Here is an 18,647-nt window from a genome sequence, read left to right as displayed (position 1 = left end):
TACATTGCTGGTGAGTTCTTCTTGAGATATTCTCGAACAAATTATACATACATACAATAACTAAAGTAAATCTTTCACCATTTACGTTAACATTAATAAATACATAAATATTTGTGTTACATCGAATATATTATTATAATACTGCTATTTATAATAATTAACGTCAATAGACTCTTTGTAGGTTTTTCATAGATGTAAAATAAATGGAGTAAGGTAATAATTATCTGGAGCAATAACACATTGTAATATCAATAATTTGAACATGGATTTTTAAAATGGCAGTATTTTATCACGATTAGAATAATAGAACACAGACAAATATTCATTAATTTCATAGTAATCGAACAATATTATTGCTACAAATACTAAGGCTCGAGTTCATCAACTACGATATAATCGTTGATTACGTAACCGATCTGTTAACAAATAACAGCTGTTGTTAGAACAAGCCACGTTTTTTCGTGTTCATCATGAATTTTTATCCAACGGTTTACTAACCGATCGTTTTTTAATGAATGAGTCACAAATCACCGATTGGTGTAACATTACTGTGTCAAAATGATACTATATTCAGTTATAATTGCTTCAAACCAAATGACATCCAAATATTTAAGGGTAACATAATAATGCTATAAAATGTAACAAATGCTCGTTTCATCAAAGTTATGTCCATAGCGTGAACGGCTTCTTAATGTTGCAATTTTCCTTCTGTCAGTGTAATTATTGATATTGTTATTGTTGCCAAAGAAACAAGTAAATAACCATTCAAATGCTTTTTCATCATATTCCTCGAAGTAATTTATAAACGAGGAGTGCGCATTATTCTTTCAATATTTTCAAAAGTGTGGTTAACGTACGTGTGCTACTTCGTTGAAGTTAATCAATACACGATGAACACTACAATATTAATAAACGGCCGATTAGTCCTTAAACAGTAGTTCAGTATTTAAACGTCTGTTGGTGAACTCAGCTCTAAGTTTCTAATATAACTTAAATTAACAACCAACTTATATTAATTACATATACAAATAACTAAAACATTGTGCTTGAACCGATCGGTATGACAGAAAGCCTTTTTATTGTGCGTTTATTAACGAAACTAATATTTCGTATTACATTATAAGAAATGACTCAAAGTGAATACAAGACTAAATTGGATTTAACTGGTTTTACGGATTTGAGTGAAGCGTTTTACACGTGAGTTACTTGTAAAAGTCTACGTGAATTATTTTATGATGAAAAATAAAATAGGTATTTGAAATAACAAAAAGATGTTTGTTTGGAACACGTAATATAATTTCAATTTCGTCTTCTGCGTTCATTTCAGGATTTGTAATTTCCTTGGGATTCCAAGTCCAATAGGAATTTGATTGTTATTTAATCATGGAAAACCTTATCTTAATAATATACTAAAGACTTTTCCTTGATCACTTTGTTATGAGATTTAGTTAAACATTCAATTTTCGTAAAATTTCCTTTGTTAACGTAATACGTAGTCCTAGATATACAGAAGACCTTAAATATATTTTTCACAGTACTAATACGTTTAATTTATCTTTCGCTAGACTACCTACACGACACTTCTCATGTGATGTTAGTTTCTTAAGAATTACTAATATTATGACTTACTGACCGATCGGTTGCACTTGGTCCAAAATATTTAAATTCACACTATCTCTTACATAATATCATATTTACATAACGTATAACTATTAATTGGATGAAGTCATTATTAACCATAACCATAGGTAACATTTTTAATAGATTATTCATTAATCCTAACAACAGCCCGGCTTTATAATCAAGTTATCTGACAGAATCAACATTACATACAACAGATTATTCTCACCTCTGTCTAAATATAGTGATATACTTAGAATAAAATACAAATACCTTTCTAATATCTTTTCAACCTTAAATTGAGATTAATTTTATACGAACACAGAAGAACGATACCGTTCGATAAAAGTTTATATAGCCGGGCTGTGTTAAGGATGTACAAAACATAGGTACATACCCTTTTAAGTTATAACAAACTTCCTCGATTAAGCCATGAATTTTGTATGGAACTCTCCTATATCGAGGCATTGGATTCTTCTTTAGAGAAGAAACTATTGAACAAAGCACAGACTCCGCGCGGAAGACAGTCAAACGGTAGTGACTCTGTCTATTTCCACGTAACGCACGGAGTCTTCGCTTGGTCAGCAAATCACTTCTTTTTCATCGAATATTGCTGTGTCTGAGGAGAAACTTTTGAGCCGTTGTTGAAGTGGGGAGTGACGCCGACAACAATTTCGTGAAACTACAAACTGAAAGCACAAAAATAACTGCTATGAAAATTTTCTTTAGTAGGTAAGTAATCTATTAAAATTTAAAACTAGTGTGAGCTGTGTGAATATTATTATCCTATAGCGATACGATACTCGAACGGTCGGCTCAGTTGGTTAGAGCACCGGCACTGAACGCCAGAGGTCGTGGGTTTGAGTCCCTCATCGTTTATAAAATTTTGTTTTTCAAATTTTATTTGTGTATTAATCTTAGAAGTAAGGGTTATCACTTTAAAAACATAGCATATTGTTTATTATTATCTTCATAAGTATGCTAACGTCTAACGTTAAGGAAGAATTTATTCATGGCGTTTTTAGTCGTACACATCTAACTATCTCTCTATAATATATCTAATTTTTTTTTATGGAATAGGAGGACAAACGAGCGTACGGGTCACCTGGTGTTAAGTGATCACCGTCGCCCACATTCTCTTGCAACACCAGAGGAATCACAAGAGCGTTGCCGGCCTTTAAGGAAGGTGTACGCGCTTTTTTTGATCGCAATCTTCGCAATTTATATTATACTTAAATTTATAAAGAATTTTTATTCATCATAACAATTCACATTAGTTTCACTTATTACGATACCCTAACAGCAATCATTGACAAGTCAGTAAAAGGTTGTCGTTTTATCATAGTCTTCAACTATACAAATAAACTAAGTCCTAAAAGCATCAATATTTAAATGTACTCACCATAACAATTGCTATACATATAATAATCGCAATAAAGCCACTGATGTAATGTAGAGGCGCGTTCATAAACGCTGAACACTGGGTAAGTCTTTCATCTTCTCCATCTGGACATTGCTTAATTCCATCGCACCATAGCTTGGCAGAAATGCACGCATCAATTGATGGGCAGCGATATTCGCAGTCCCCTGAGAGTGCGAAGACACCACCATGCCCACTTGGCTGTCTGAAAACATAATTATAAAAATTATATTTCTGTGAATAGTATCTTAGACATAATATGCCCCATGAGAGTCCAGCGTGATGGTATCGTATTTAGCTGTTTAAGTTTACTTAAGTAATTTACCTTCTCGAGAGCTCCAACCAAGTGATATAATAAGATCCACTTTCAATAGCGATGAGCTCAATAGTAAGAGATCTGGGCCAGTCCAGGTCGAAGCGATCAGCAGATGGCGGCCGAGCTAAGACATGTTTCGCCAAAGGATCAACCTCCTTCACCCATCCATCAGAAAATATTTCAACTATTTGTTCTTCCTGAAAAAGCAATATAAATTGGATCGGAATATTACAAAGATATTAAGTGAAATGTAAGCAAACTTTTATTAACATGTGCATGCTTATAACTACCCCAGTAAACATTTTATCTTAGGAATTATTGTCAACTTCACTTATTTCCTTAATACTATTAAATATTAAAATTACCTGTCTATCTGGTGGTAAGGGACAAATAAATATTGGCGTTAGCTCTGCTGAATACACAGCTATTCTATTTTGAGTCTGACAAAGATGGCGTAAATCAGGTGCAACGGTGATATTGTTTAGTAGAGTGAAATTATCTAGGTCGGGTTCCTTGATGATGCTACCTTCGATCTTAAGGTAGAGGTACCGACCCGGTGATGGGTCTATTAGCCATGGTCGATGGTCGCAACGTTCCTGTAATAAGTTGCATTAATTAAATACTTTACATTTACATTAAATTACTTTATTTCATTAAATTCATTCAAAATGTCGCTATACACATAGCCCAAATTTATGTATAAGTAAATCCTGTATTTCTATATATTTATACCGTATTCGCCTATAGCATATATCTAAAGCTAACGGAATTTTAGAACGTGAGTTTTACGCACTTTATGAGGTTCAATTTAATGGAAAATATGCTCAACTGCTCAAGCATCAGTAGGCGCATTCAGTAAGGTATCAATCACCCTAGCGAACTCATGCAACCCGTCTCGCACCTAGGCCTCACACTCATTCACACATTTACACTCACTCAGTTACGCGGCAGCTCGCGAATGGATCGGATGCGCTCGCGTCGATTGAGTGATTGTGATGTTAAGTATATATATTGTTAGTCGTATATAATATAGAGTTAGTTTAATAGTTTTTGTGCATCGTGTACTCGAATAAAGAGTATTTTAACCTGCTCATGTGTCTAGGGCGCAATAATTGTAACTACGCCGCAGTTCTTTTTTTCATGATATCAAATACGGGACGAGACGAGCAGGACGTTCAGCTGATGGTAATTGATACGCCCTGCCCATTACAATGCAGCACTGCTCAGGATTATTGAAAACCCCAAAAATTCTGAACGGCACTACAATTGCGCTTGTCACCTTGAGGCATAAAATTTTAAATTTAAAAGTCTCATTTGCCCAGAAATTTCACTAGCTACGGCGCCCTCAGACCGATATCTGAAGGACCTCACGCCACTTGACTTTAAGCCTTTGGGTACAAGTGAAATAATATGTGTTCCGAAAAATTTATGACACTGAGGAGGACGATAGAGCCCGGATCGTTACAGTATTCGATACGATTAAGACTGACACGACGGTGTTACAAAAATGTCGTCAAACGTTGTACTAAATGTATCGGAGTCAGTGGCGGTCACTTCAAGCAGAACCTGCGGTTAAGAGATGCTGAGCATGGGGATATAGTAATGAATTAAGTATATAATTATACAAAATTATCGTGTTTCTTGCCCCGTGCCCTCAACCCGCGCGCCCTCGCAAGTAGCATGAATGAAATGGGTGTTTTATAATTGTGTACATTTTTACTCTTTTTTTTTCACCATTTTTTAAAATGTAATTATTTCCTGAAAATCGATATTTATATGTACTCACTACTAATGTAATACCAATATACGCCTTAAGATATAGTAGCGGTTTTTTTAAATTCTTGTATAATATTATATAACTTTATTATCTCTATATGTACATCATACTTTGTTATACATGAGGCATGGATTCACTATTCGATGTGGTTGATAGATACAATAGAACACTAATCTGTATCTCCTGATCGATCTCAACCCCATTAACTTCGTTATTTGAGTCAAAACAAAAACTTGTTTCATTGCAAATCTGTTTCAGATCGTCTCGTTTTAAAGCGGACTCATCCAGACTGAACCAAAACTAGTGAACTGCAAAGCTCTTTGTTAATGCAAACCTCAGTCTATACTGGTATCTTCTATCCACTATCTTCTACCTGCGACTTCGCTTGTGTAGATCTTGGAGAATCCAATGAGACTTATGTTTCAGTAGCAATTTAAATTAAATAGATTAAAACGCGTTTAATTATAACTGTATTACTTTGCATGTATGGTAAAATTATCCTTTTTTTTAATGAAAACTCCTATTTAAAAATTTGTAAAATTAATTAATCCAGCTGAGCTCTATATTTTGTCGGGTTTGAATGAGACCGATCCGAAGGTCGTCTCGAGTAGACTAATAGAGACTTGAGAGATCACAATCGCCAATTATTTCATATACCTAATGATATTCCCCCGATCTTATTTACCGAAGAGTAAACTTCGTCAGGTGCATTTTGTGATTTTTAGTAAAGCGACGGGGTTCCTGGTTTATTTGATAAGCATGCTTAATTAAAAAGTATATCTACAGCTATTACCATACGGCTAAGGTAGGATAGGATATAAAGTCACTTGTGTTGTACTACTTCTATATACATTTTGCTATTATTTGATATCAAATAGCATTGCTATAAAAGTAAGGCACCACGAATAAGTTAAGCTTTTTTAAACACCACTAGTTTTAAGTAAGTACTTAAAAAAGTCGTATATGTGCAATTCGTTTTTCTTCGTACTGAACTGTAACATAATTTTATATTATTCCAATCTGCTCAATAGTTATGCTTGAAATAGTAAACACAATACTCATATAGAACAAAAAATACATTTTTTTATTCAATGAAAATCCAACAAGCAAGAAGCGGTCGATATAAGGTCGAAAATCTGAAAAATATTATTATTTCTAAATATCACATCACAAAATCTATGACTTTAGAACATGTCAATGGGATGTAGTCTAGAAAGTGCAAAAAAAATTACTTACAGATTCGAGAACCGATGAATGCGAGTATAACAGCAGTTCACCACTGGGTCCGTTAACTCTATGTGTTCCTTCGCAGGTTGCCTCAACTCGTATGAACTCCACAGAAGCTTCGAAACCAAATGATCTGAAGTCATCCAACGCTGACATGTTCACAACATCGAATTTCAGTTCGGCAATCGTTGATGACGATGTGAACTCGTAATCTATGACGTCACTGAAATCATAATTATATTGTGGTAAAAGAATCGATCAGTTGTAATTGAATATTCTTCATTGTGTATCTTTAGCCGCATTTATCACGGGGAGTGTTTCAAAAAACTGTTTGGCCAGATTTATGCCACCTAATCCCAAAACCACACATACCCCACCACAGACTTAATTATGAATTTGCGACGTTGTTCTTGTTACTTCGTCTCATTGAGGCTCAATTCAAAAGTAGTGGTAAAAATAAATTTGCATTACATAAGTAATAATTTAGGTTATAAATGATTTAGCATTGATTATTTCAATAAATTTATATATATATATATATATATATATATATATATATATATGTGTGTGTGTGTGTGTGTGGATTTGGGATTACGTGGCATAAATATGGCTAAACAGTAATTCTTTGAAACACGTGATAAATGCGGCTAAAGATACACAATGAAGAATATTCAATTACAACTGATTGATTCATTCCACAATATATATATATAAGTATCTTTTGGGTTTCTAAAATGAAACAAAACTTAGCACCTGTAGCGTACCTGCACAAACAGTCCCTGAGTACTCCTGGGCCACTATCTCTCCAAGGCCTATCAAATACCCTGACGGCTGCAGTTGGCTCTCCGCCACACCGATACCAAGGAGAGTGAGCTGAGCTCACGGATCTACATAGACGACCTCCACTTCTGACGCTCCAGATTCTTAACCTGACTGCTTCTCCAGGGTTAGCTTCGAATCGATACGTGCAACTGAAATAAATTAGTATGCTCAATAAAAGCCGTATATTATATCCTTAAATACATAGTCAAATTTATTATCAGCTATTGAATATGAATAGCTGAAAGATAATATTTTTAGAATAAAAATTTATTGAAAAGCTATGCATTAAAGAGGTCATAAAGGATGAAATAATACATTTGCAAAAAGTCCACGCTGCAGTATCGTTCTCCCATTTTTCTCAGGCCTGGGGCATTTCTTTACTCAATGGGCAAATTCATCAAGACACTGGCTAATAGAAATACGCATGGGTTAAGTTACTATAATTTACGAAGCAATGAGTCGTTCTTATACGTATGCTTTAGTGAAAATAAATATAAATACGAATACTGTAATTGAGATGTGATGGTCTACTAAAATCTATCCAATAATATCTATAAAAAGATCCATTGATGGATCTTAGTCCACTTTTATATACGCTGGATCCATCAACCAAGACGTTGTACGTAAAGTATTTTTATTCACCTATAGAGTCAAATCATCCCACATTTTGGGGTAGTGATATACAAAATCTCACTAAACTTTAATATATTTCTTTATACATATAAATACAAGTATATTTATTATAACTTTGGACCGTGTCTAATAAATGAATTGTATGGTAATATAGGCAACAGATACACAAATTATAAAAGACCGTTTTAAACGGTGGTTTCAAGTATCACAAGAAGACGAATTACAATAAGAACAGGAAAAAACTACAAATGGAACCAGATCCATCTATGGATTTCGGTGGACACGGCGAAGCGGAACGTCTCTCAATAAACCCATGGAATTGATTTAGTTTAACATTAGAATCAAAGACGATGACCACCTAACATCAGGCTACCAGTATTATTTGTTCTTTAAACTAAAATACTAAAAACACAATACTAATACTAAAGCTAAATTTTAGGTACCTTATATTTCGCGAACCACCTCTGCCATATAAAAAAACATCTCTTGGTGAAGAAAATGTAACCGGTGGATCAGAAGGAGCTTCTGGGAACGAACGGGAAGCAAACCTTCTAGAACAGGGACCCCTGCCCCAAGGTTCTCCATCTTGATGAAGATCCACGAATTCGTAGAGTGATTTGAAGAAAACGGGTCTGTAATATTATATTTAAGTTTATTTTAAATTTAAACATTAATTTAAGTATTATATGTAAGTTTATTTTAAATTTAAACATTAATTTAAAATAAGTTTTCAACTTGAGTATCTTTATAGATCTACAAAGTCGACTAATGCTTTCAAAATATTTTTTCTAAATTTGCGACTAGAGTTGATTTTTTCTCAGAATTACCTATATTATCACCTGTCATATCGTCAACGACCGTTCCCGATATTCAATCTATCTCCGGTTGAGATTAAAAATCCTATCTGTCCATGACTTTTCTGTCGAAATAAACTACTCATCGACATCGACAATTACTCATCTTATCTGTACACGCTATCTGTCAATAGGAGGACGGATAGCTTACCAGGGATAGAAGTTTGCACGGATATTACAATTCATGCGTCTCAATATTATCCGTATGTAGCTGTTAGTAATATTGGCTGTCTGTAATAAATAATGTATTTGACAAACCCACGTTTTCGGGGGATCACTGTGATGCCAATTTACTTTTTATGAATAGTACGGCTAGATGGCCAGGGTCAACGCATGATGCTACAATATTTAATAATTCAGAGTTACGAGGTGCTTCTTGTATATATTTCTTGATTTTAGTGTTAAGCTTTAAATTTCTACTGTATTTACTAATTTAAAGTTTTATTAAATTTCCCAATAGTTTTTTTTAGCTGAATATGGCGGTATTTATGGCAAAGAAATCTTGCTGTTTAATCCACATACTCCAAAAATAATCGTCAACAATGCAAAACGTATCCGACATTTAGCGTGAAACGTCAATGTCAAATATCAACAATTGTTGCCATTAGAAAAACGTTCCGTTGTTATCATATCTGTATATTCCTTTTAAATTTTAACAGATTAAACAAGTTATTCTTTATAGTTTTGCTGTAAAAAAAACCTTGAGATAGAAAAATATTGAGATGACGAATTTCTCTCTTAATTCCGTCTGTTATTTTGCGTAAGCTCGAATGCATGGGAGGGCTCAGATAGACAGCTTATCCACAGTATACTAGCGATAAGAATCACTTATCAGGAATATTGGAACAACTTCAGAGAATATATAGCTAATTACTTAAAATAGAAGGCTATAATACCTATCTCTGTCTATCTGACTATCTACGATAGTATATTGGGTACGGCCATGAATATATATTGTAACATCCATGCAATCTGCATATTTCAAGTTTTTGTTGCAATTGTCGAAAATAGTCATCAACCAGTGAAGAATACAAGAATATTACGATGGAAACCAAATAAATTATTTTACAAAAAATAAATCGACTTCTATTAAAAATAGTTCCAGCAAAATTACAGAATTGAGAACTTATTACATTATTTCAATGTCGGTTGGTCATTTAACATAGATTGAAGATAACGAATTAAGTTTTAGAATCAACACAGTACTAAAAAATAATTAGTTAGATTGAGAGTATTAATAAGTTAAAGTGACTTACTTTAGAGCAGTCCCTTGAGTCAACTTCAGCTCCAAAGTTAGAGAATCTCCCTTTGACAAAAAGCTTTCAGTTCGAGCACATGCTCTAGACTTCCTTAGTAATGCATGCTCACACGTGCGCGGCGCTCGTTCCCGACAGAATCTTGCTATCAGCGTAGCATTGGTTGGTGGCCGACCAACTATCACAGATTGTGCTGAAGTCGCTCTCGACATTTGAACGGAACGTTCCTTATCACTGAAATTTTATATTCATATTTTAAATTACTGATGTACTGTTATAAGTTTCACGTGTTTATCCGTATACGGGATGTAATCCTTAAGCACATAATATGTCCACTGTGCCTTAAGTGTTACTATTCCGTTACTATGACACATATTAAAAAACTTTGATATCTGTCATAGGCGATATCGATAGTACCTTACTTAATCAGTAAAATTACATCAATAACTTTTTAAAAATCAAACGAGAAGTATCCAAAATTTTGGTTTTAAGCACTCCCATACATTTAGTATAAGATTAGTAGCAATATTAGTTTCCTTATTTTAAAAGGTTATTTTAGCTAAGTACTCATATTAAAGGAAACTATTTATTAACCTAACAATATAATTAAAAATATCCTTGAATTGAATACTATTTATTTCTTAGTAAGTAAATATATTTTTTATATTCAAAACAGATGTTTCTACTAATCTGATACTAGATTTGGAAAGTTTGCATTTGATTTTTAGAAAGGAAATTAATGTCTTTTTACTGATTAACGGCCGTTCCCAATATACAGATAGAGATAAATTACTACCTTCTACTGTCAGTAATTAGCTTTTAATAATCGGAAGCTGTCCCAATATACCTGATAAGTCATTCTTATCGTCTTATATTGGGACGCGTGAATTGCAATTTTCATACAAACTTCTATCGCTGGTGAGCTATATGTCCTCCCATTGATATACAGCGTGTATGGATAAGGTGAGTTACCGTCGATAAATTAATTGGGACAGAAATCTCAACGATAGCTATGATTTTTATCTCATGTAGGCAACAACCGGAGATAGAATGAATATTGGGAGCGGCCTTAAGTAACGTACTTCCGATATCAGTTAATAGTTTCTTGATATCTCCAATAGCTACGGCATAATAGCCTGGTCACACTTAACGATTACGATGATGTGATGGTGACTGTTGTTAGTTATAATATACACTGGTCAGATCTCTTAAAAATTTAAAATGAAGCTTTCTTTGGGATGGTTTCGTAATTCTAATCCCACCAATGTGAGAGCAACATTGTCCAAAATATAACACTATCATAATTATATAGATAAACTGTAAATATTATTACTTAGTGAACATGCCAGTGGGAGGCTCCTTTGCACAGGATGCCGGCTAGATTATGGGTACCACAACGGCGCCAATTTCTGCCGTGAAGCAGTAATGTGTTAGCATTACTGTGTTTCGGTCTGAAGGGCGCCGTAGCTAGTGAAATTACTGGGCAAATGAGACCTAACATCTTATGTCTCAAGATGACGACCGCAGTCGTAGTGTCGCTCAGAATTTTTGGGGTTTTTCAACCAGCCTGAGCGGCACTACATTATAATGGGCAGGGCGTATCCATTACCATCAGCTGTACGTCCTGCTCGTCTCGTCCCTTATTTTCATAAAAGAAAAACATAGATCAAACCACAGAACAGGTAAAAGTCTGAAAAAATTGAGGCTTGATCTTTCAAATGCTGTTAAAATAATAAAAAAAGGATTGAAAGAATAAATCTATATGCAGCTTAATGTATGCTCGAGGATCTATTAAATATATTGTTGATATTTTTTTTAGTTAATTAACTCTCTAAAATCCGTAATCATCAATGTCAAGTATTTCCGTATGTCAAGCATACGGGAAAGGGAATTTAAAAATAAATCTTATGAAGGCAATTAAAATATTCGTAGTCCGTTAAATTCTTTTTCCAAATTATTTTCTACTTATATGTCAATTTTTATTTTTACAAAAATCTTTGACAAATCCTATTGCATAACAGAGGATTATTCCAAACATTACCAACGGAAAAGCTCGTAAAAATATAGCATTATTGAAATATTCCAGCGCCATTCCAAGATTATAGCGAAGCACTTACCAGAATATATCGCTGCATCCGGGCGATATTCTCATAGGACCATCCCATATATTCAAATGACTGCCGCAGTACTCATCTTCAGGCAAATTAGGATTGAGAGCATTTGTGACATAAAATTTTAATACGGAGAACCACACTCTAAATCTAGGAGCAGAGAACTGTCGCCTGTAGATAATGTTTCGGCCTGTGGGCCCCGAAGTGTCTATTCCTTGCATGTGATAGAGACACGTTGTATTTGGTGGCAGTGAATGTTGTGGGTGCTCCAGTACTCCTCTACCGGTCCCTCGAATCCAGAATTCACAAGCCCTTTTATTTTTTGCGTATGTCGGTGATTGTTGATCGACAAATCTGACCTAAAAAGTATTTCAATATTATTGCAAGCATTGTGTTATCCGCATTACGCGTGATTTGTTTTTAGCCCAATCTAAATAATTATTCGATTTGCTGAGTTTGTTAAATTTATAGATTGTTATATACCATAATATTATATTTATTGTTGCATTGTGTTGCAAATAGAGAAACTTGCAGGCAATTTAAGTTCAGCGACTTATACAGAATTACGAGATAACTCAATGAAATATTGATTCTATCGCAAGAATAATTTCAGCTATTTTCTTAGCATTATGACTTTAACTTTATTTAAAAAAAGAACTATATTTAAAATCGGTCCGTGAGTGTCCTTAAAACATAAAGATGACACTTTATAACTGATTGTTAATTGTTATATCGTAATATATAAAAGAAAAAGAATAAAATTATATATAAATTTCATAAACACCTGAATGCCAAATAGTGTAGAAAGGTCAAGACGAGTAGGGTTTAATAAATATACTATTATGATAATCTAGATGTGCTTATATTCTTGGGAAAAGTCGAAATAGATAGATAGAAAAAATATTGACACTGCCTCGTAAATGTTAACTTTTTATATTATGTTTATTTAAATATCTACAAAACAGATTAAACTCCCTTATATGCCAGCAAGGCCCTTGTAATCGCTCCTCAGATGTTAAATTAAAGCATTAGTGACGAAATTCGTTCATACTTCTTCGACCTTAAGTCCCCTTTTCATAGGATTCCTAAAGTAGGTATAACATTTAAATAAAGATTCAATGATGATGACGAATGAGCATTTGCAATAGAATTGCGTGCATGATTAATAATAATAAACAAATTAAGTTGAATAAAAATCTTATAGACCATCAAAAAGGTTTATCCACTGAGATTTGATTCCCGTGTCTATTAAGTCACCCCTAAATCCTATTACATGTCGGCGTGTGACTCGGCAATAATATGTATTTGTTTCTCTTTCAAGGTGACCCATTCCGGGGGAGAAATTCAGTATTTTAGTCCTGCGACGCAAAAAGGTTTGAGGTCGTGGCCTAATTTGATAAGTTGAAACAATGGGTGCGGCTCCGAGTTTACTGAATGCTCCGTTATAATCACTGGCCGCGTGAGCCATGCTAATGACAATCTGGCATAGTCCCAACCAGAGACCACCAAAATTCAGATTTATAGTTTCATCATTAGCGTATTTTGTGATAAAATAAAATTACCACTAATCTCAGGAACTACTGGTCCGATTTGAAAAATTATTTCAGTGTTAAATAGCCTATATATCGAGGAAAGCTATAGGCTATATATCATCGAGCTAAGACCAATAGTAATTTACATGACAAAACAAAGTTTGCTGGGTCAGCTAGTTTATATAGTATATTTTTATCATGGAAAAAATTTCAGTCACCAAGCAGGTGTTTTGCAAGCAATGTTTCAGTTTCTGTTTGAAGGGCACCGCTGCTAGTAAAATTACAATTTGGTTTTTCAAGAATCCAAAATAATAATAAACTGAGTTATATTCAAGGCAGTCATTGGTGTGTCATTCATCAAAACGAAGTGGTCCCGAGAGAAGACTATTAATTATGGAACTTTTCCAAGTGTAATTCAATATTGTGAAGTGTAATTACAGCAAGTTGAGCGTCGGAAACCTGAGCTTTGAACAATTTCAAAGACCTGTTTACTCTTGCGGACTAACGTAATAAAACTGTTGAAACATATTTCTCAATACACTTTTTGCTAAGTGAGTATTGTTCTTTTCTATCTTCAATAATCTGTTATGTAGAACTAGTCGATTGCTCTGACTTCGGTCGAGTTTATTTTGATCTTTTACGAAGTAAATATTGTAACGCCTTAACCATTTTCTATATCAAAGAAAATGTTTAAGGCGTTAAAATATTTATATTTTTTGTGTTGTCTTTAAGGCATGAAAGAAACAAACAAAAAATCATACGAAATAAATTTGAAATTGGTGTGTATTTAGAACATCGTAGTTACTTGAATAATAGACTATATTATGTGATGACGGTACATCTTATCGTTATTATAAGATATGTATAATTGTAAAGACTTTTCTCGTGGATTATAGCTATAGTCGTTTGTTTTCATTATTATATTCATTCCGAATGTTTTGCAACATTGGAACACACAAATCCCACGCGGTTTGTGTGTTCAAATGTTTTCGTAGTTAAGCGATCCACAATGTAAGTCTGTCTAATCAATTTAATCTGTTGTCATTTGTTTAAAGAGTATAAATATTTGCAAAAAATACGTTTTTTTTATAACTATAGCTTTAACTTTGAATAAAGAACCATGGCATTTTTTTTATTAGTGACGTGTTGAAAAATTGTTCATTTCTTAAAATTTGAAATATTCATTTCTAAATTTCGTTTTTGTATAGCCGAGTCTAATTTCAGTACGATTTAGGGTGAGGCAAGTCACCAAGATTAAGTCACCTTTTGATAAAGCTCCTAAAAATATGAGTGATGGCTAATTCGATTTGGTATAACGTCTAGAAAACTATATCGAAAGTATATTAATAGCACATACAATGCAATTGTTAGTAAAAAATTAAGATGAATAGAAAGATAGCATTTAGTTTTACGTCAAACTAAAAAACTTTTAATATCTTAGGATATAGAAAAAGATCCTTAAAGGGGAGATTATTATTCTCTTTACAATAATTCTTTTGTTAATTTTTAAAATCTCCCTACTGGAATAGTTAAGTCAAGAAAACTTTAAACTGACAAATACACAGAACGAAGGATAGAAAAAATTCAATTCAAAATAATACTATTTTTTCATTCTTCAATATTAAACAAGCAAAGGCACATAGAATATTCAAGGTTTCATTAAATAAAAAAAATATTTTCTTTAAATTTTAATATTTATTTAAATTTGATGTTTACGTCATGGAGAGCCTTCTTTCAGTCCAGTCCTTCCACAACCTTATCTATCGAATCTTTTACCCTGAATTTATTACCCTGCTATACGACATGACTATTACGTCTTGGAGTTTCTAACATCCATTGCTCTTCTTTTCTAAATATGTAAATCTAGTTTGCATAAAAGCCTAATTAGTTTTAAATTAAAAAATAATAATATGCCTTTATCCTTTATCTATATAGCATTTGATGAAAGAATTATTAAAATGCGTGACGTATGTTAGAATTAATTATTTGAAATTATTACAATAAAAATATAAATATCTTCATTTAATTATTTAAAGATCTTATTTATTTAACCTGAATTCTGAATTTCACGCCTACGGCAGCTTTGTGAGACAACACAAATTACTATTTTCAAAAGTTTTTCATTAAGTTCATAAAGTATATTCAAATGAATCAATCATACATGTTATTAGTAAGTGAGATCAATTTTATCTACTGTAATGTTTATGTTCGTGATAATGTTGTATCTATTTATTAGCCTATTAGTTACTGTATTGATCTCAAAGGATTATTGATGTAAAACAATTCATAAACATATTGCTTTTTCTCGGAACAGTTACATTTAGAATTAATTTGGAGCTTGACTTGATGTTTCGGCTCTTTTCTCTCTCTCTCTCACACACAAATACCCATATATAAGTGATTAAACGTAGACTTAGGTTGAGTAAACATACCTATATATTATACTATATGTGATGTGAATATTAATAATATTTTAACAATCTAATTACAAATACTTAATATAATATAGTGAACCTATAGTTGATTGTCTTATTATTAGTTATGTCAAAATAATAATATCGTCTCGTTAGTATTATACATTGTCATCCTCACCTCAACTTCTAATTGAAATCCATGCAATGACTGTAGAGTAGCTGGTTGCAAAAATGTGCCAAAAGGCGACGTCGTAAATTCGACTAATAGTTCGGGTCCGCTCGATATAGCCTCCGGAACGGATACGCCGCCGCCGCAGAACCTTAAAATAACTGGATCCCTTGTCGTGTAACCGTCGTACACGGTCACGTAATCTTGAACCTCATCACATTGTTTCCAAAACTTAAGCTCTCGTCCGTTATTACCTCGCTCCTGCTGCGAGGGCGCGTACAGCGCCTTCTGACTCCGAATCGATATTAATTGACCATTAGGTTGCTTCACAACAATTAGAGCATGTTTTCCTTGAGGCACTTCATGTTGTCGGACTGCGTAGTAACATGTTAAGTTTCTAGGATAAACTCCGGGGAAATTCGGGGATTGTAACCTACAGTTTTTACGATCGCAGTCGCTGAAGATTCGAGAGCAATATGTCCCGGTGATCAAATCCCCGAGGTAATACTCCGAGCTTTTCGTCCTTCCAATATTCGTGTCTTCCCCGCGTGATATGTTCACGGGATATGGCATCGGTCGTAACTTGAAAAACGGCCGTTCTGTAATATATTTCAATGATGTACTGCTTTGTGTAACAAATAGGTATATGAGGGTATGTACACTATTTTACTAATATTATTATAAATATCCGGACGACCGAGCCTTGCTCGGATTTTTAAGAATGTACAAAACATGAACAAAAAAAAAACTAATAGGACATCTGGATTCGAACCGGGATCTTCTGCTTTCCGGATCACCCAATGTCCCATCTGAGCTATAATAGTCTTGTATATAGTGGCGAAATTTACCTTTGTATTCTAATGTTATTGTAGCTGTTTCTCATTCAAACATGGATAAAACCATTTTTTTTTTAATTGAAACCTAGCTAGATCGATTTATTACCCCCGAAATCCCCTGCATACTTAATTTTATGAAAATCGTTGGAGCCGTTTCCGAGATTCAGATTATATATATATACAAGAATTGCTCGTTTAAAGATATAAGATATATCTAAATATTGCTTCGGTAACTATCAAAACTATTTTGATTGAATATTACTTTATTTATGTTCATGTCATTTTTATCATTTCATTTTTTAGGTCAAAGCAACCTGTCATTTCCGATGCCTTAGTAAAACGATTTTCATGTACAAATAAGAACGGATAATTTTTATAAAACTAACCTGACGGCGAAGTACCTCCATATCGTACCGTTGCATATTCTCTCCTTAAAACTTTGTACGCCATACGAAAATCAAAGTTATAATTATTTTGGTCCTTCGAAAGCCGGAGCAGCCGTATAATGAGTGTTATAGACTTTGTTTCACTGTAGTAAATGGAGGGACCCCATGAAGTACCACACCAGGATCCCCCGACTTGTGGTCGACTTGCCTCCTGTATCTGCATGTATCCATCCGGGCAGCCGTCTTCTGTGAACGAGGTGAAACGTCCTAACGTAAAGCTGTCGAATAGAATCTGCGAACAAATACATTTCATTAGGTTATGTATTTAAACAGTACTGACAAGAATGATGTAATGGAAAGTAAGACAAAAAACAAACAATAGAACGAACGTCTATAGTATTTCCGAATAGAAACAAGAATATATCTTTAAAAATAGGCAAGAAACTGATCAATCAACAACAGAACGGTCGTCTGTGCTTATATTCTTCGATTCTAGGTCGTTGTCATCAAACTGTTGAGGTATTGTTTGTGCGTGGAGCTCGTTATAGCTAATGTTTATTTTTTTTTGTTTCCTTATGATTTTTTGGTGTTTTTTTTCTTATTAATATTTTTTTTCTTTTACTTTATTTATATTTTTGCCTGAAATTTATGCGAACTCGATCATTTGATTGACGTACTGATATGCAGTCCAAAACTAGAGAATTTGCATGAAGATACCTCATATATCCTATCATGCACTCAAGGTGTGGAGGAAATGCCATTGAATAAATAAACTATGGTCAGTAATCATTATATTATTGATATTTTTAATTAAAAAAAATCGGTCTAATAGCAAAGTTTGCGAGAGTATAAACTCGAAACTTGTACAACATTGTTGGGACGATATTGCTAAAAATCGAAGTGTCGCTAACTTTATGTTCATGTTAACTGACTTTACTTTTGTGTTTCCACTTTAAAAAATAATTAATTAAAGGCAACCATTTCAAAAGTATTATGCAAGCTTTAGAACAGTAGAGTAATTCGAATTAAACCTCAAGTCGACGTTATTTTTGTGCAATTAAAAAGGGTTCGTTAACTTGACATTTCCTCGCATTTTTTTGTTGTATACTTTTTTATTATCTCCATTACTGAACTGTAGTATAGAAATGTGATAAAGCCTACGTCATACTGTTATAGCTGTCATGATTGTTGACCTTATGGTCAACGTACTGTATACCTCATGGTACATTTTCGCGTAAAATGAAAGAATTGAGCTGTGTGAATAAAATAATCAC

The 18,647-nt window shown here is 33.5% G+C and overlaps 1 protein-coding gene across 1 annotated transcript; it reads right to left on the bottom strand.

The window, feature by feature from the left end:
• Positions 1-365: 365 nt before the first annotated feature.
• Positions 366-18,601, bottom strand: LOC126965122 (uncharacterized). The gene is made up of 12 exons (XM_050808592.1): positions 18,590-18,601; positions 17,374-17,665; positions 16,161-16,750; positions 12,043-12,395; positions 9,926-10,159; positions 8,259-8,447; positions 7,125-7,331; positions 6,370-6,583; positions 3,722-3,952; positions 3,366-3,553; positions 3,023-3,245; positions 366-416 (listed from the first exon to the last, which is right to left on the bottom strand). Exons 1-12 carry the CDS (start codon positions 18,599-18,601, stop codon positions 366-368), a joined length of 2,784 nt encoding a protein of 927 aa, XP_050664549.1.
• Between the last annotated feature and the right edge of the window lie 46 nt (positions 18,602-18,647).

Source organism: Leptidea sinapis, chromosome 1, assembly GCF_905404315.1.
Source record: "Leptidea sinapis chromosome 1, ilLepSina1.1, whole genome shotgun sequence".
Classification (NCBI taxonomy): domain Eukaryota; kingdom Metazoa; phylum Arthropoda; class Insecta; order Lepidoptera; family Pieridae; genus Leptidea; species Leptidea sinapis.
The sequence above is the reverse complement of the archived record's forward strand: the minus strand, read 5'-3'. Positions and strand labels throughout refer to the sequence as shown.

Bases quoted from the DNA above. Each gene is read 5' to 3' on its own strand.
- LOC126965122 (XM_050808592.1), bottom strand. The intron at 12,396-16,160 runs GTGAGGATGACA...AATACTTTTTAG, and splicing joins GATTTCAATTAGAAGTTGAG to GTCAGATTTGTCGATCAACA. The intron at 7,332-8,258 runs GTACCTAAAATT...AATTTATTTCAG, and splicing joins GGTGGTTCGCGAAATATAAG to TTGCACGTATCGATTCGAAG.